Genomic DNA, 19,243 nt, shown 5'->3' with positions numbered 1-19,243 from the left:
ACTGAGTAAACAAGTCTGAAGTATTAGCATGGAACACAATAAACCAGGTCATTGTTATACACTGCTTATGATCATTCAAATATTAGAAATTTACAATCGAATCCTTATATAGATATTAACGAGTGTGACGAGGCGCTTGATGATTGTACACAGAAATGCATCAACACAGAAGGCGGATACAATTGCACCTGCTTCGAAGGGTTTATATTCGACGCCTTAAATGATAGCTGCATTCCAGGTTTTGACTTCAACACGTAATTTTGTTACACCATAACAATTCATGTTGCGCTGATTTGTATTTGAAGAACCATATACGAATTGAAGTATTTAAATACTTATTTGATATCATATTTATAGATCCAGAAAACAATTGTGAAAACGACACTTGTCCGGAATCGGCAGTTTGTTTTTTAAAGGACGATAGTGTCGGTTGTCTTTGTCATAAAGGGTTTGAATTTAATGAGACATCAATACTTTGCAAAGGTAAGACTGAAGATCTCTTTTATTCTAAGACGTCATCGATATTTGTCATAATTTGACCATTCGATGAAGTTCAGGCAAATACTGTATAAGTAAAAAGGGTATATTTCTTGATATAAATCATGTTTGGTGAAGTATGAAATGTATGATGTATGATGTGTATAAACTAAACAATATTATAGACATAGACGAATGCCAACGAAGTGTTTGTAATCAGATCTGTAAAAACGTTGACGGAGGGTTCGAATGTTCCTGTCTTCCTGGATATTCTCTGCAAGATGATGGAGCATGTCAAGGTATGCGATATGCCAAGATAAGCAAAAGAGCAATGTGTCCTTTTTATATTGAACTGAATTATTTATTATTATATAGTATTGTTTTAAATGCATTAACTTGTATGTAATTAAGATATGCTCATTATGTAAAGCTCATTACAATACATATGAAATGTCAGTGCAAAATTGTCAATATGTTTTAGAATTTGTATCGAATGAAACATGCAATTGTAGTTATGTACAATGTAATGTGTTATTTTAATATATTGCTTCGATTAAAGAATGCCCATTTGGAACCTGGGGTACTGATTGCTCGGAAACGTGTAATTGCTATGAGGAGGGTACAGAGTACTGTGACAGAGTCAAGGGATGCGTGTGCAAAAGTGGTTACAAAAACGAAATATGTACAGGAGACATCAATGAATGCATACTTAACCCTACAATATGCGAAAATCCAAGAGCAATTTGTCTGAATACAAAGGGATCATTTCAATGCAATTGTCGACATGGATTTGAACTTAAGAACGGCGTTTGTGAAGGTATTACATTATTTAACATCAGGGAATAATTTATCAATTGCATTTTAGCTGCATGATCTTAAAGGTTAGTTGTAATGTTGGAATAAATATGTTGTCTGATAAGAGCCAAAATGACAAATCATCTTTCTAATAATACTAATTTAAAATAGGAAACATCTAGTCCGCTGTCCGTCCTGGGACATAAGGACAATTCCTCTTATCTTCATTACTCCAAACTTCATATACGATTGCCTGTGTTTGGGAGAAGTGCTGTGCATAAGAAACATTTTTGTGACTGGTATTTTCTAAGTTATTGCCCTTCGATTATGTTTATTTGTATTTGTTTTACTTCTCTCAATAACGCCATACTTATTGAGGTATTTACTTCAATCTTCATACACATACGAATTGCCAGTATTAAGGATAAGTTCTGTGCATTGGGAACACTATATTTTGTATGGACATTAATTTATAGAATTCTTCTTTACTAGGAGAAGTCGACTTCTCTCCATTACTCCATATGTATTTGAGGTATAAATTTCAAGCTCCATACACATTATTGACCTTGTTGGGGAGACGAGTTTTCCATAAGAAACATTATGTTGTCCATGTGTTTTAGTGTTATGGTGTTTTAAACATTTTTATACTATTTCGTTTACTTATCTACATAGCTTTAATTTAAGGTTTTTGAGGTATTTGTTATTACAGTAACAGCAAACTGTACAGTCAACTATATGAAAAAAGGCTGTGTTATGCGTTAAAAAGTAATCTATAGAACTGCATGCCTTCATAGATTTTATAGTCCCTTTTTCTATATAGTAGAACTAATGACCGTAAGCCTAGTTTATCTCACCAACAGAAATAATTCAAGAAGCATACATCACTTCGAGTGATACCTGTTTCTGCAAGAAGATAGTGAAGATGGAATATTACTCATATTCTGTGATAGTTTTAGTTTCTTATGTTTTATGAGCCGGCCGTGTTTAAAAAGGACAGCATCTTCGAAATAACTGGTGCTGTGTTGTAAAAATCTTCTTTTTGGATACCGAAACTAGATAAAGACGAGTGTGCAAATGCTCTCGATCATGATTGCGACCAGAAATGCAGCAACACGATCGGCGGTTACACTTGTTCTTGCGACGAAGGATACATCAATGTTAACAGAACCTCGTGCGAAGGTATGTTTGTCAATTGACGCGACAATTATATTTAATGAACTTAAATGTCTTCCTACTATTAATTACACAAATGAACATTTTTTAATTATTACAATGAATGCATTCGCATATCATGTTTATATACGATAGTAAATTTGCTTAATGGGGAGAACGAAAATTTCAGATATAGACGAATGCCAGGGTAACCAAGGGGACTGTGCACATTTCTGTGAAAACAATAATGGATTCTTCCAATGTTATTGCAACTTTGGGTACAAACTTCGTGATGACAGAACCAGTTGCGTAGAAAGTAAATACTAATGTTTGTTTATTGAATTGTTCAGGTATAAATATATTCATCCTCTACCCATGAATCCATATACATATTTCTCCCACCTCAGATAAGTAGATCCAAAGATTACTATGCTAGAAATTCATATCTTGCCCATAAAACAAGTGCCCGTATGGAACTCCCTTTTTAATGTCATCACATTGTAATAACCTCCCTTGTTGAAGACAGTCGTCTGTACCATCATGGAAATCTCGTCTTGTGGCAATATTTAAAATGCTATTTCATTATTTCTCGATTCAAATGTCACCATAAATAAGATTTCACGCACCTTTCAAGAAATAATGCTGCACTCAGCACTATTTACAATTCGATTTGACTATTGATAATCTCAATCACTGCATGCATATCCATGACAACAACGAATTATCACATATCCATACGCATTTATTGTCACTATTTGTACAAAAAGAGTTTAGTGAAAAATGCATTTTTATTTATTTTTAATAGAGGTTGGAGAAAAAGCATTTACCATATGCCCTCGTATAAGATAGGTTCATCAAAACCCTCGCGCAGGGTGTTTTGCGGGACGGTAAACCTCGTTTCCGCAAAACACAATAGGCTCGGGTCAGGATGAACCTATCTTACACTCTCGGCCATGGAAGATGCTTATAATCTTAAATTTAATTTAATTTACTTCGTAAAAGTACAACAACATTGACTCATTACTTCAAAATAAAATGGGATAAAATAATTTACCACTACAGTTCAAAATCCATGTGCTGAAATAAGTAATCTTCAATGTGAGCATTTCTGCGTAGTCGAAACAAATAAAGCGAAATGTCAGTGCGAACGAGGATATCAGATCGCCAACAATGGACAGAATTGCACAGGTGAGCTTTACTTAATATAAATATCTTCTTGATTATTTGCCTTTTGTTAATATTAAGCGCTGCATATAATGTTTTAAAACTACAATACTGATTTGGCTCGAATCCTTTCAAATTCGGATATATCTGATGACATGATATGTTTTAGGGTAGATAGCAACATTATACCTTAAGATATTAACAATAAACAATGCACATGTGTCACAGAACAAATAGAGAATGCTCGACATCATTAACAACATATGGCACTGACAAAATATAAAAATACTTATTATTTTAGCATGCTTTGTAGTACATGGAAGTAGATACAAACAGATAGAAAACATAAACATACTTTGTTACCACAGTTCATTTACACTCAATATGTAATGCTATACTTTTTAAACGTATAAATATATTCTAAAGCATATCTCAAAGTTATCCGAGTGTTGAATATCTACAAAACACCCGTTTACTCAAATCCACAATCGATTTTGATTGCTTAAACAATTGATTAATAAAAACACGAAATCATCGTGTCATACATAGTTGAGTTTGAATATACATTCGTTTAAGTACTGCCCATATGGACGTCTTTTACTTCAAACCACGTTTAGCTATACCAGTTACACAGATGTGAATTAGAAGTCTTGCTATAGTTAATATTTTTACAGCCATTATGATTTCAAGCAATGAGTGGACTTATTTAACTGCGGTGTTCCAACAAATGCACGTAATGCCGTTATGTTATACTTATATTCCTGATTGTTATTTTGTGCATATTTTTTTTATAATTTTGCAAGTTTAATTTTTTCATAAATATTGCTCAAAAGCTTTGTGGTTAAAGTATTAACATTTTCTTTATAATTTCTGAGTTTCATGTCATTTATTTATAAAATATTTTCACCTCAGTAATATTATTTGTATAGCTCCTTTTTTGCCTCATGTGAGATATGCAAGTTGGAAAAGTCTTTTGGAACTCATTTTATATAAGTAAGGGGCTGTGCATTTTCACAATGACATTTTTTGTCTGTGGTACTTTATGTTTTATCGCATTAAACCAATCAGCAATACGCTTTTGTGCGGTTTAACAAATTATCATTTTGACATTGTCATAAGTATTTGAGTGATGTAATCCATAGTTATTTCTAAACACACTTATCTAGACGTTTTTTTTCTTCTAACAATAACAATAATTGAAAACGATATAAGGGAAAAAATAGTTTTTATCAAATGAAATTTCTTCCATGCAAGAAAAAAACATTGTTTTCAAGTAATAAAAAAGGTTGTTTTTCCTGTCAATGAAAACGAAGATAAATGCTTAAAAAATGCATTGTTCAAAATAGCATGTCCTTTTAGGTTAGTATAGCATTGGTGATTATTACATTTTAGATAAAGATGAATGCAGCGACCCGGCGTTAAATGTCTGTAGTGGTGGAGCTACATGTTTTAACACTAAAGGTTCCTATCAATGTAAATGCCCCATCGGTATGAAACTTGAAAATGACCTACATACATGCACAGGTGACAACTCTAGATTTATTCGAAACATTAAAAATAACCTAATTAGATTTCATTGTAATATTCCATTATATATAATCAACAAAGCTTAGAAACCCTTCAATTGAGATTATGGTTAAATAGGTCTTGTGTAAGCTACAGAACACATTTTATATCTGACAAGGTTGTCCGGTTAGCGGAGTGGTTAGCGCACTCGCTTCTCACCTAGGCGACCCTGGTTTGATTCCCGGCTCGGGCGCATGTGAGTTTGGTTTGTGGTCATCAAGCCGGACAAGTGGGTTTTCTCCGGGTTTTCCGGTTTCCCACACAACACAAGACCACACTCGCGCGCAAAATCGGGCCAACGAGAGAGATTAATATAATGTTGTAATAACTTGTTTCATCGTTGTAAAATAAATATGTTTAAACTATATCTGACAATAAAACCCGTGAAACACGTTAAATAATTTGTAGTTTGTGATGAATTTCACTACGGTCTGGATTGTGCCACACAGTGTTACTGTATTCATGGAAAGTGCGACCATATCAAAGGTAAATCCTTTAGAAAAACGTAATCTATAACCAATTTCACTAAGTTTGCATTTACTGTAAATATATCTTACATACATTTTATTGAATCGAATGCTCAGGAACATGTTATACTAATTGAAGCATATTATTTTTATCATTATCGCCCATAGGTTGCATTTGTGAGGATGGATGGACTGGTGATAACTGTGAACTTGACCTTAATGAATGTGAAAGAACAACCCCTGTTTGCCCAACTGGAAACATCACTTGTGTTAACACCCCGGGCACGTTTGAATGCAGATGTTCAACTGGATATCAAAACGTATCAAACACATGCTCAGGTGAGTTTTTACATTCTGTATTAAACTAAACAATGCACATAATGTTATGGTTATATTGATCAATTGTTCGATTGAAGTGCCATTACTTTAAAAACATGATCATATTTTGATAATAATGATACACTGTTCCATATTTGTTAGTCAGTTGAATTTATTGCTCATGAACCCCGGGTTGTCAAACTTTTATTTACCAAACGTAGATATTGACGAATGCGCAAATAGAGACAAACCAGTGTGTGAGCAGGTCTGTCATAACACACTCGGGAGCTATTCCTGCGAATGTTCTGACGGTTTTGTGCTTAGACATTCGTCTTGCGCGGGTAAGTGCTAAAACAAACTCCATGGACATTGTTTATTTTCGACACAAGCTATATAATATATAGTGTTGGTTATTGTAGATCTATGACTTCAGATCCTCGTGTTTTATATTCAGACATTTATGTAAGATTATTATTTATAATATTGATATAAAAAATAAACATTTTGGATTATGTTCATATATCTTTCTCCTCTAAACTTGTGCCATTATACATTAAGGAATGAAAAGTTGTAATGCTATGTAATATTATGTATTGTTGTACTCTCATGACTCGGTAGATATAAACGAATGTGACTCCGGATCTGGATGTGATCAAGGCTGTGAAAACACTGTCGGCAGCTACCGATGTACATGCAGTGCCGGCTTTAAACTCGACCTCACTAACAGGAAAAAGTGTCTCCGTAAGACAATTTCTTCTTTTCAAGATAAGAATTTGATCATTGCCCCTCATTTTCCACAAAACAGTGATTTTGCAACATAGTTTAACTCTTGTATTAGTTGATATTTTCCTCCAAATTTCATTGTTTTATAGCATTAAACGCGTGCAGCGATGGTAATACTACCGTTTGTGAAAACAATAATGCAACATGCATAATGTTGGATGGAAGAGCGAATTGCATTTGTAAAAAAGGTTATGAGAACAAAACTAAAGGTCAATGTGAAGGTGTGTATTGCGTCTTGTTTTTTTAGTTGTTGTAACATACATCCCGTATTCGAGTATATTTAAAAGTCTAAAGATAGAAGCTCTGCGCTTCAAACCCGATCTTTCCATATACAATCGTAAATATGCTACCAAACTTTAAAAGGCATTCATTGTCTGTTATAATTTGAATTAATATATATTGTTTGTTTGATGCTTAATTAAATAACTATGATCAGTATATTTTATTTATTTATGTGATATTGACGTTGTACCATTTTCGGAATTCGTTTGATATGTTTCGGTAAGTAAACCGACACATTCAAAATTCATCCATTTTAATAAACAGACGTCGATGAATGTGAAATGAACAACAACCCTCCCTGCAAAAGCAAGTGCAACAATAAAGTTGGCTCATTCGTGTGCTCTTGTGAGGATGGGTACTTTCTGGAGAAAGACGGCATAAGCTGCACAGGTATTCATACGATTACTTGAATCTTGTTAAAAAAAATCAAGAAACCATTGTTACCTAGCATAAGGTAAATAAAAGCGCAATATTTTGTTTTGAAAAATACATAATATAAAACATACACTTGTACAACAACAATAAAGCAATAGTCAGGCATCAAAAAGTATAGAATACAATCTCAAAATGGCAATGGAAAAGACCTATGCACTGTAAAAACAGAAAAAAAGTTTTATGAAGAAAACACAACATCAAGTATGAAAATAGTATCTAACGAGGGAGCAAAGACTAAGACGCTTAACGTGCATATTTTTCATTGCATTTTTAAAAACCGTTTTACAACATGCAAAAAGTAAACAAGTAAAATACATCATCTGCTTGATGTTATAACTGGCACCTGGCCGAGATACACAGTCATGTAAGCTTTAAGTAAAACCATCATACATTCAAATGTATGTTTTCGATATATAAATATTTACGGTTACGTATAAATATTTATAGATGTATATCATTAAGTTAAATCGGTTTGGCACACATTTGCATGTAAAGCAGACAATGTTTGGCTCTAAAGTCAATTTTAGTACACGGTATATTGTGAAGACATTTATACGTTTATGAACAAGTACCTTTATTATGAAACAAAAATAGTTCTTGTTAAAGAGGAACACATGTTTAGAAGATGAGCTTCCGTTATGTTATAAATCATTTTCGATAGCCTACGGTGAGAGGCAGTTACTAATAATGTTGTTAACGGATCTGAGTAAAACACATACCGGACAGTTTAGATTCCGTATATATGGAAATAGCCGCTAATGGTAGGTGAATACGATTGTCCGGTTGTTCGAATTCAATCTTTTAGGAAACGTTAGATTTGTGGACTCGTATTTTTCTGTTCTCAGTAGCTTTTACATCTTATCACACGATAAAACCGTAACCTTTACAGGCTCGTCTTTGGTGCCATGCCTTAACACAAAACTAGTACTCACATGACATGAGTATATTTATTAATTTGTATGAATGTTTATATAAGCATGATTACCCAGTCAAGTAGATACTTATTTCGGAATGAGTTTCTTTTACTTAAAACATAACATAATATTAACCTTTTAAAATAAACGAAAACAGTATCTCGTAGAATGTATTACTAACATATATAACATCTATTACATACACATCTATCTCAAATCAACCAATTGTTTGACTGGTGGCGTTTTTCTCTTTATAGACTGTAGGAAAGGTACATATGGACCAAACTGTAAGTTGCAATGCTCTTGCGTTGAGGCAAATACTGAAACATGTAATCTGTCAAATGGTTCATGTACCTGCAATTCCGGCTGGAAAGGAGATAATTGTTCAGTTGACATTGACGAGTGCAACAATGATATCGATATATGTCCACATAACTCAACCTGTGTCAACAATGATGGTTCATATGTTTGTTCCTGTAACCAAGGATTTGTTAAAGCCGGGCAGACATGTACCGGTGAGTACCCGCATATATTTCAATGCAAAAAGTGTACTCTGTTCCTTCTTACAAAACTTAAATAAACGTATGATAGAACAACACTTGAACTTGTTTTTTGACTCACCTTTTGAACTAGACTGACTAATTGACCGATAATATTTGAAATCAGCTTGCGACAGATTCACGTTCGGAATAGACTGTGGATCTACTTGTGGCAACTGTAATACAGACAATTCGCTGTCATGCAACAATGTAAATGGAACATGCAACTGCAGAACGGTTCGTACGAATACTTCCATTGAATAATTCATATTTGTACTGCCTGATGAAAAGGGATTTATTATTTTTTTAACAAGCTACACTTTATATATGAATAAGGCTAACGATGTATTGAGCATAACAACATTCCGTGTGGTAAGCCAGAATTTTTTTTATTATTTTAAAAATTAGGGTTGGAAAGGAGAGAATTGTACGACAGATGTGGATGAATGCAAAGACCAATCTTCGTTGTGCACAGACAAGCTAAATGCAACGTGTATCAACACAAACGGGTCGTATTCCTGCCAATGTATTCCCGGATTTTATGAAGTGGATGGCATATGTGAAGGTATATATAGTCATATACTCTAATATTAAGTTTTATTAGTGATATCGCATTGAGTTTGCTACAAAAGTATATAATAGTATTGTTTATGACTTGATCAAAGGCTATCCCATCACAAAAAAGTCAAGGAAATTGTATTTACTTATTATTTTTTTACAACAAAAATATTTCAACTATGCTTGCAGATATAGACGAATGCAAAGTTTCAGCTACTGAGTGCAATCACCTATGTGTGAACACAAATGGTTCATATTACTGTACATGTAGACCTGGACAGTTTGGAAGTGGAAACGACTGTACATGTAAGTAACTTTTATAAACATAGGCTTGTTGGCCGAGGTTTAAAGTATAATTATAATGTGTAATTTAAAGATAAGCTCACTTTTGCAGCAAAAAAACGAGATTAAAACCAAGGGCAAATATGCTTCAACAAAAGCGGACACCAACTGGGTTAAATTTACCCTATGGTACCGCGTTTTAGGTGGGGTACATTTTGCACCCGGGGGCTTATATGTAGTAAGAACATAAACATCTGATTTGTCCTTAGGTGTATGGTTTTGTAGATTGTTGTAATTGAGGTTTGGCGATAAGGAAATAATGCAAGTTACAAGTAACCAACCTTTAGTGAACATAAGTGCTTATTTCAGGCCTTGTAACACATTCGTTTTACAGAGATAATTAGTTTATAAACTTATTCGTTCAGCAAAGTATTTTAAAAATCCCATTAATAATTCATTCCTTTAACCCGTAGCTACCGTACCAGTTGGAATCTAAACAATGAGATCTAACAGTAAGGTATATTTGCCCAGGGGGAAAAATACACACAAGGGAAGGGGGGGGGGGGGTAGGAGAATTTGGTGGGGTCATCAACATCGCAATAGTTTAGTGCACTCCTTCAAGATATTTTCCCCAATACTTGTCTTGCTAGTGTTGTTTTTATTTTATGTGCTATGATTTTTGCAGCGTGTGCTGATAACAGTTATGGTGTAAACTGTACGGGTATATGCCAATGCATGCAAGCAAACACTGAATTTCCGTGTAACAATGTAAGCGGACAATGTACATGTAAGGCAGGATGGGAAGGGAAAACATGCAGCGAGGATATTGACGAATGTGTACGTGGGAACACGTGTAAAAACCGAGCGAATTCCGGCTGCCATAACACAAAAGGATCGTACCTTTGTGGTTGTTTACGTGGCTTTGTTATAGATGGAGATGACTGTGTAGTTGGCAAGTTCATTTTTTCTTTTTTCAAATGTTAAAATTAGATAGATACGTATATTTTATAGTTATTATAAATCAACGAAATATTCCATATGCATTCCGCTTTAATTTATGATCAATATAAAAACATATTTGTTTTTCAGAAACCTTAACAAGCACTCCTCTTCCTGGTAAGTTAATGTTAACAATTTGAAATTATAAAGACATTAATCTGAACATGATCTTAACTCATATAAAATTCCTTCTTTAATTTGTGTAACGAAATTATGAGTATTTGTGCATACCACTTTCATTGCGACTTACAAATTTGTTTCAGCTGGAACTAAAAGCGTTAAAATGAGTGTTACTCTCCTAGTTAGTCTCCCCATTGGTACAAATTTGAATGTTACTAGTACATTCAACAGTGTTGCAGAGAAACTTAAACAAACAGTAAGTACTTGACAATATAGAGAAATAATTATTATATGTTTTCCATATAAGTATGTAGTACCGTACAGTTCAAACACAAAATGAACATATATTATGCTGAATTATTGGCTTAGGTCGTCGATGAAAAACATACTTACTACTTCAACCGCTACAATAAAATGCATCAACTCCTAATGTTTCACAGCGCATGTAAAAGATTTCGTTGTAAACAGTTCATATAGTCCTGACTATTGCTTCAATATGTTTCAGCTGACGGCGCTTTATACGGAATACACCTCGAAAAACTTCTCCATAGTTATTGTGGATATCAGGTATAAAACACCAGTATATGCTAATAAAATATATTAGCTACTTGTATTTGTATTACACTGAACGATCAGAAAACAGGGAAACGGTATTTTCTGTAATATAAAGAATGATGCTCTATATCATTTATTAGTAAAGCTATTTTGATTTGCTGATGGTGTTTTTATTTATGTATGTGGTGTTAATACCATTGTGTTTCTAGAAAATTGTCGCTTAGGCCCTTGCATTGTGCCTCCAACAGGGTTTATTTTCGACCTAGTAGGCTTGTACCGGTATTTTCCATATGAATGTTTCAATTAAATATATTTAAGTGATTTGGTTTTCGAAAAGATGGTACCTTGTATTTATGATAGTACACTAGGACGATTTCAAATTATTCAAATAATTTGTGTAATACTCAATATTTTTACATCAGATACGGTAGTATTATTTGCGACTATTATCTGCTCTACGACGCCCAGCAGGGAGTCGAGTTTGAAGAAGTCATTGTTCAATCAGCTTTGGATATAGCAGCAGGAAAAGATGTCACATATGATGGGCAAACAGCTTCTGCTTCAACAGGTAGGATTAAGTGAATTAGTATTTGTTTAAACTATATTTATTTTACAAAGATTGTGGTAATAGTTATTTCTCCCACCTCAGATAAGTAGATACAAAAAATAACAAGGCTTAAAATTCTATTCTTGCCCACGGGCAAATACCCGTATGGAACTCCTTTTTAATGGTCACCACGTTGTAATTACCTCCCTTGTTGAAAATTGTCTTCTTTAGCATCATAGAAACCTTGTTTTTTGGCAATATTTAGAATGCTGATTAATTATTTCTCGCTTTAAATGTCAATACTACGAATTATCACATATCCATACGCATTTTCTTTTCACCACGTTCAAAATAGTTCCAAAAAATCATTTTTACTTAATTTTGTTTAACTGAGGTGGGAGGAAAACATCTACTATTGCCGCTCGTATAAGATAGTTTCACCCGTTTCCGCAAAACACCCTACGCTCGGGTCGGGATCAGCCTATTTTACACTCTCGGCCATGGAAGATACTTATAATATATCTATGCTAAGTCATTTTCGTTGTCACGCGAAAATGATGGATATTGTATTTTTATAATGGAACTGTCGGGGGAGAATTTCCCAGAGAAAACACACTTGTTCGGCTTGGTAACCACCAACTAACTCACATCCAGACGGTAAAGGAATTGAACCCTGGAGGCTTTGGTGATAATATAACCGTTTTAACCACGTCGCTTACTGGCCATGCCTTTATCCCCAGTCACTATATGGAAGTGTTGAATGTTGATTATCAAAGTTATATTAACAGATTATTGTTTGACTTTTTTGTAATCTTAGAACAGAAGGACATTACTAAATTATATTTAAGCCATCTTTTGAGCATTGGCAAGTGCACATTTCTTGGTACTAGGTTTAATTTGAATATCGTTAAAGTGTTCTGAGTTATGGCTTAGAAGCCATCGACATGAACATAGTACATCGAGAAAAAAACATAATAATTGTGAAGTCAAGCTTTTATCGTAGTTTTGGTTTGGTAATCACATGAACAAAATAACATACACATTGATACGATAAGATATACTCGGTTGTATGTATTTTAACCTCTTATGCGATATAAAGATACGATTGCATAGAAGGTATCTTAGTGTTTCCTTAAGTATAGATTTATTATTTTTAATCATTTTACAAATGCATATTCACCTTGTAATATGAAAACGAAACAATACCATTCCAGTTCTTTTAGTGTATTTCTTCAATAATATTTAGTAAGAGTTGTTTAATTTAATTTGATAATATTGTGTGTTTTAGACTATTTTGGAGCTAATGCGGATCAATGTGCGGTATACCAAACGCTATTAGGACGTTGCGAGCATGGATGTATTGTTAACTTAAACATCCCATCTTGCAGGTAACTGTGTGAAGCATCGTATAGAACACAGGGCTATGTTTTCGCTTCTGTGCTCCTTTTTGTAGTTTCAATTGCATTATGGGTTGTTTTTCATCAGTTAAAATGAAATACATGTCAAATAATGATTACAGCAGCTCGTACCCTTGATGGATTATTATATAACGCATGTATAGGCATATACACAATATAATTAAATGTGTTCACGTTTTAATCGTTTCACTTGTTTATTTTCAGGGTATTTGGTATGTACAAATTCCGTGTGTGATATGGCATGGAAACCTTTTTACATTGTGCCATCTTTCTTATAACTTGATAGTTTTCTAGGCCAAAAATGTGATCCTATTTCAAATTCATTGCTCACGTGGATAATTTTCCTGTGCCTTTTAAACAGTATACACCGTTTGTAGCTTTAAAGTGTACAATTCACTACTAAGAATGAAAAAAAATGTTTAGCATAAATAATATATCTGTAAATTGTTCCTGAAATGGCTATTTAAAATGATGATTTTTTTTATTATTATCTTCCACTGGATATAATTCAATTAGACACAACCTATCGAACGATTTGGATTGTGGTCGGATCAGTAATGGGGCTCCTGACAGTGCTTTTAATTGGTGTAGCTATTCGTGTACTTCGGACACGAACGCAGAGTTCGAAGCTCGACAAAAGGTAAATTACTTTAATGACGCATAGGTCTTGTGTCCAGACTTTTTCCTTTGTATATGGAATATTGCTTATAATGTGTATTCGACGGGCATTGACACTTTATAACATAATAGGTTGAGCGCTCGTTTATCGGAAGAAATCCTCAGTGAGTTCGTATACTGTTAACTCTTAACTGGCCATTTCAAGACCTTTACCATCATATTTTCCACAGACGATATTTTGATAGTTGCGTAATATATGTTGGCGTGTAGTCTTGTGTTTTGGGGATGGTTTTAATAATTATGACTTTAAACAGGACATCTCGATTTGTCTTTGCAATTTTTTTTTGTGTACTACTATCGATAAAAGTAAACTGAATCTGTAAAGTCGAGACTGTTATTTGTATACTGTGGATATATTTTGTGCTACCAAAAAACGACTTTTCAAGTTTGGATTAAAACATGAACATTGTAATTATCTTAAAAGGTTGTGTCTCATTAGGTTAGCTAATCTACATAGAAAGGAGCGTCCAATGGCAGAGAAGAAGGTGCACAAGCCCGAGGGGACGGCCGAAGAACCTTTACCTGACTATTCCGAAACAGACAGCACCTACCATGACTTTAATGAAGAACGTACCACTGGCGTCTTTAATTCACCACCCAGAGGTATTAATAATTTTGTGTTTTGTTTTATATTTGATGGAATAAATATATGTAATATAAGGCACCTAGGTTGAACTTAATGTGTATTAAGTTTGACGTTTGACATGATTCGTATCCGTAACAAATCGAATTTTAACTGTAAGGTAACTTACGAACTATAAAAGTTGTAGAAATATGTACATGTAAGGAAATAATTAATTTTATTTTACATATAATTTATTAACATGATATTATCCTGCTAAGGATCTTTCATCATAGAAGACGCAGTGTTTCATTTATTGTTTTAGTTAATGGTAGACGGCAAGAAAATCCTTCTAGATACTCGACTTGGCAGAAAATGGTATATAACAAATTCGGATACGATACTTTTCAGGTAAAGTACAAAACATGTCATAACACATTTCAATATTGGGATCCTCAACTGTTACTTCAATATAAAATTGGATCACTCAGATTAAAGATAAGAAATGCGATGTTATTTTTTTTATATATTTTAAATTAGTAATACGTAGAACTACTGATTAACCTCCGCAAGGCCATGTGCTACATAAATTATAGTTAATTTCCAAATGCATAACGTCCAAAAAGTCCATGAACATACATATACATTCTCCAATATACTGTATATACTAGAATCATAGACATTAACATCGTGATGGGTACACTTGTTATCAATCTTGTATATTTTATAGGGATTTCGCCGTTCGGTGCACTTACCAAGGATTCATCTACCGTCGTTCAGGGGAAACAAAGAGGATGAAGCTATCTAAACAATATCTCGCTTGTGTCGGCTTTCGATCAAATGCATTTTGTGTAGCATAAACATTCTGCTATTTTTCGTCAAAACCAATTACCAGTGATTTTCAAACAACTGTATATACTTATCTTACAATAACAAAAACATTTTTGAGTAATTGTATTATCCCGCCAACATCTGTTCTGTTTAAGCTAAAACTGTTTAAGCTATTTAGCTAAAACATGACATTTAATGTTTTCGTTCTTGTTCGTTTTTGTTATTCATTGTTCTATTTCATACTCATTTACCATTGCTATGTATGTATTTGTACAAAGAATGTATTGAATTCTAACAGTATATCTACCATTACATTTTTGAGTAATTGTATTATCCCGCCAACTTCTGTTCTGTTAAGTTTATTCAATCTTAACAGAATTGTCTTTTTTGTTGTAGTACTTGTTCGTGTTCGGTGATTTGGGAAGAAATAATATTCACAAAAATCTATGACAAGTAAAGACCTTGCTTATACTATGGTTGTTTAAATTGAAAACGTTCACATCGAACATGTACTAACACTTAACGATATGCATCATTTTGCATTGCATTGTGTCATGTTATATAAGCTGATTGGCGATATAATTATTATCCCTCACCGGTGGAGGGAGATGAACACTCTCAAAGGTGTTCGTTGGATGCCATTTATTATTGATCATGAAAAGTGAAAACGTATAATATAATGTGTGTACAATCACAGAGTTGTAGAGCTAACGGAATTATTGTCCTTTTATTTTCTACCCTATTCTTTTTAATTATTACCTTTTTATATACTCTGTGGAATAATACTTAACCTGGAGTCTTTGAAATGTTTGGCAATGAATCATATCTATATTCGAATTTGCTTGTTAAAATTGACGTCCTTCTGAGTAACTTTATGAATTGAGTATGAACGACGTTAAAGAATATCATTTTACCACTTGTAATTATATCAAAGAAATGATGTATAAGATTCACACTCTGTGTAGGATTCCCCGAGATAGACACAAAAAATAATATCACAAATATGTTTTAACTTATTTCATTGATAGCTCGGGCATAGTCTTTCATACGTCATTCAAGGTATGCACATATTTTACGTTTACTTTTCGTGAAGGACTATGCCCGAAGATTTCACTTTCTGTATTAAAATGATCTTGTGACAAAATGCACTAGTTCCCTACTGAGGATTACAAAATTAATTGTAAATATGTTGTACTCTTATTTTCGTTCTACTGAGAACTATTTAGCTAAAACATGACATTTAATGTTTTCGTTCTTGTTCGTTCTTTTATTCATTGTTCTATTTCATACTCATTTACCATTGCTCTGTATGTATTTGTACAAAGAATGTATTGAATTCTAACAGTATATCTACCATTACTTTTATTCTTGGAATAAAACAGTTTATAATGTTTTCCTATTCTGTTGATCATTTGATTGTGGACGCAGTAAACATTAAACTACAGGAACAAATGTGCACATTTGTTTCACTCTCAAACTTGAGTATTACGAACAAGCTAAGCAGGTTACAACCAACCTTTTTCATTATTTGTTATTTGCTTATTTTATTCAACGATTTATGCCAGAGCAGAACTCGGAAAGAACCTGGAGGTTTTGATTGAAACTTGGAGGAAATATCGATGACAATGTGTAATCGTGCACTTAAAAGAAGTAATTTCTCTTGCACATTTATGTATAATGTAAATTTTATTTGGTACAATACTCGTAACTTATGGAAAGGAATAAATTTAAACTTGAAATCGACAAATTATTTAACAAGGATTTTGATACGGTACATTTCTTCAATAAGCATTACGAAAAGCCTCAACATTTACCGTCTTAAATTGCTAGTCGTTGTTGGAATTTCTCCTAATACCTTCAAATAGAATGACTTTTCAAACCAGTATTTAAAAGGTCATTGAGCCCCTGTCACGGTTAGACAGCCTATATCGACAGCCTAAATCGACAGCTATTCACCTATACCATCACACAGGACCGGGCCTGTACAATACTTAGATTATGAAACAGCTCCCTGTGGTCCCCTCGTTTCACTGCAATCGAACCTTACATGTACGGTACAAGTCTTAACAGCCAGAACTGCCCCAATATCCCAGAAGGAAGGGAGCCTGCATAAAATCATTGAATCAGTAATTGTTTCCCGTGCTGTGACATTCTACCCTGTAACCATTGTGACATTGGTCCCCTTAGGGGCTACTCGTTTCTTTATTTCCAGTACTAAAACTGGTTACCTAAATATAGTAAGAAAGAAGGGGCATCCAGTTAAATGCTATATCTAGGCTACAGCATTGTATAGGTCGCCATGCACACCATTGATCATTTCCTAGAGCACGTGTTCTGTTCGAGCGCGAAAGGTTCCTCAAAGTGCCTGCACCGAACATTTTCAATTCAGCTTCTATCGCAAGTTGTCCTCTTAAAATCGTGTTACATTATTTGCGTAATATCGTTATTGTTTTCATGATAATGTATTATTATAATAATAATTCATTTGACTGATACTTATAAAGTAGACATCTGCCTTTTTAAATAAAAGCAGTAATTAATGCCAGTTTTCGCTTTCGATTTTCACAAAAACTTTGGAGGATTTCCAATGTGAGCAAAACAGGTTCATTAAATGAAAGGCTGAGCTGAATTGAACCTTTTTCAACCTATTTAAACAAGTTGTACTCTAATCGCTCTCACTGAAACAAGAGGCAGTTTAATTATGGGGGAATATAAGGTATAATTATATCATATTATGAGTTTAAAAATTTGCTCAGCAAAAGCATACTTTTTTAATTGACTTATGCAGAAACATTTTTATGAGTTGTCGAATTGTTGTGGAAGAAAGGCAGTTTTGCAATGGCAGTTTAGGTGAAGGTTGCTTAATACTAGAATATGTAGTTGTCCTAGAAAATTTCGGCCGACGGTTTGGCCGACTATATCTTCTATACACAACTGGATGGGAAATTGTATTAGTAGCGTGTAACGATATTAAATGTTGATATACTTAGAATACAAAACTGATTATGCCATCTCCAACCCCAGATATTTAGAACCTATGCATCTCAACCCCGATTATAACTCTCGATCTCCTTCTTACCGTACTATGATTAAAAAGGGCAGGAAAATAATCTGGAAAAAAAACTGACAAATAATATTAACATATATTTTATATATATATATTATATTATTATCATCTGTATTTATTGCACACATTCATGGTTTAAACCCCCAGTAAATTAACAGTTTACTGACCGTTCCAAGGCGGTACCTAACAATCCTTGGTAATCATACCTAGTTTTTTTATATATAGTATGTATGCACTGTGCTGTTTGTGTAGTTTTGTGCTGTTCTTCCATGTTTCTTGTTTGTGATTTTATGCTCTATGTCTTTGGCGTTTACCCAGTGCCGTTAACCCGGGTTTATGTTTAAACTTTTTGCTACTGAGCTTGTTTCTGTAGCTTTTCGCATAAATATTGTTGTTATTCCATCTTAAACAAGTTATAAAATGCAATATGATTAAATAACCATTTACGTAATTCTAAACGAAGTATACATCTTATATAGAAAATCTTAAGTGCGACTGGACCGGTATTCAAGCAGATTATTCATCGCATGTTATTACCATTATTCTGGTCGGTCGGTCGGAAATATTTAATTAAACTAGAATTCCTCGACTGAAGTATGTCACCTGCCTGGAGACAAGAACTAATAATAGGTTGCACTAGTCGTACTTGAATTTATCGCGCTATTTTATATGATAAAATTAGTTTAAACACATAATTAAAAACATAGGAGATTGAATAGGAGCATACTCAGTAG

At 33.6% G+C, this 19,243-nt stretch overlaps 1 protein-coding gene across 1 annotated transcript in view; it reads left to right on the top strand.

The window, feature by feature from the left end:
- LOC128215062 (fibrillin-1-like) overlaps positions 1 to 16,835 on the top strand; it is a 61,011-nt gene extending 44,176 nt beyond the window's left edge. The window contains exons 66-93 of the mRNA XM_052921789.1: positions 113 to 238; positions 358 to 483; positions 663 to 776; positions 1,037 to 1,294; positions 2,329 to 2,451; positions 2,615 to 2,740; positions 3,487 to 3,612; positions 4,981 to 5,112; positions 5,563 to 5,640; positions 5,790 to 5,960; positions 6,161 to 6,280; positions 6,558 to 6,680; positions 6,812 to 6,943; positions 7,269 to 7,394; positions 8,611 to 8,868; positions 9,020 to 9,129; positions 9,301 to 9,457; positions 9,640 to 9,756; positions 10,418 to 10,684; positions 10,822 to 10,848; positions 10,995 to 11,107; positions 11,357 to 11,418; positions 11,829 to 11,974; positions 13,242 to 13,341; positions 13,576 to 14,011; positions 14,489 to 14,652; positions 14,937 to 15,022; positions 15,342 to 16,835. Coding sequence (XP_052777749.1) covers positions 113 to 238; positions 358 to 483; positions 663 to 776; positions 1,037 to 1,294; positions 2,329 to 2,451; positions 2,615 to 2,740; positions 3,487 to 3,612; positions 4,981 to 5,112; positions 5,563 to 5,640; positions 5,790 to 5,960; positions 6,161 to 6,280; positions 6,558 to 6,680; positions 6,812 to 6,943; positions 7,269 to 7,394; positions 8,611 to 8,868; positions 9,020 to 9,129; positions 9,301 to 9,457; positions 9,640 to 9,756; positions 10,418 to 10,684; positions 10,822 to 10,848; positions 10,995 to 11,107; positions 11,357 to 11,418; positions 11,829 to 11,974; positions 13,242 to 13,341; positions 13,576 to 13,606 — 3,269 coding nt within the window. The 3' untranslated portion in view covers positions 13,607 to 14,011; positions 14,489 to 14,652; positions 14,937 to 15,022; positions 15,342 to 16,835. The remainder of the gene's footprint in view (positions 1 to 112; positions 239 to 357; positions 484 to 662; positions 777 to 1,036; positions 1,295 to 2,328; positions 2,452 to 2,614; positions 2,741 to 3,486; positions 3,613 to 4,980; positions 5,113 to 5,562; positions 5,641 to 5,789; positions 5,961 to 6,160; positions 6,281 to 6,557; positions 6,681 to 6,811; positions 6,944 to 7,268; positions 7,395 to 8,610; positions 8,869 to 9,019; positions 9,130 to 9,300; positions 9,458 to 9,639; positions 9,757 to 10,417; positions 10,685 to 10,821; positions 10,849 to 10,994; positions 11,108 to 11,356; positions 11,419 to 11,828; positions 11,975 to 13,241; positions 13,342 to 13,575; positions 14,012 to 14,488; positions 14,653 to 14,936; positions 15,023 to 15,341) is intronic.
- The last annotated feature ends 2,408 nt before the right edge of the window (positions 16,836 to 19,243 follow it).

This window comes from Mya arenaria, chromosome 13 (assembly GCF_026914265.1).
Source record: "Mya arenaria isolate MELC-2E11 chromosome 13, ASM2691426v1".
Classification (NCBI taxonomy): Eukaryota; Metazoa; Mollusca; class Bivalvia; order Myida; family Myidae; genus Mya; species Mya arenaria.
This window is presented reverse-complemented; position numbering and strand designations above follow the sequence as displayed.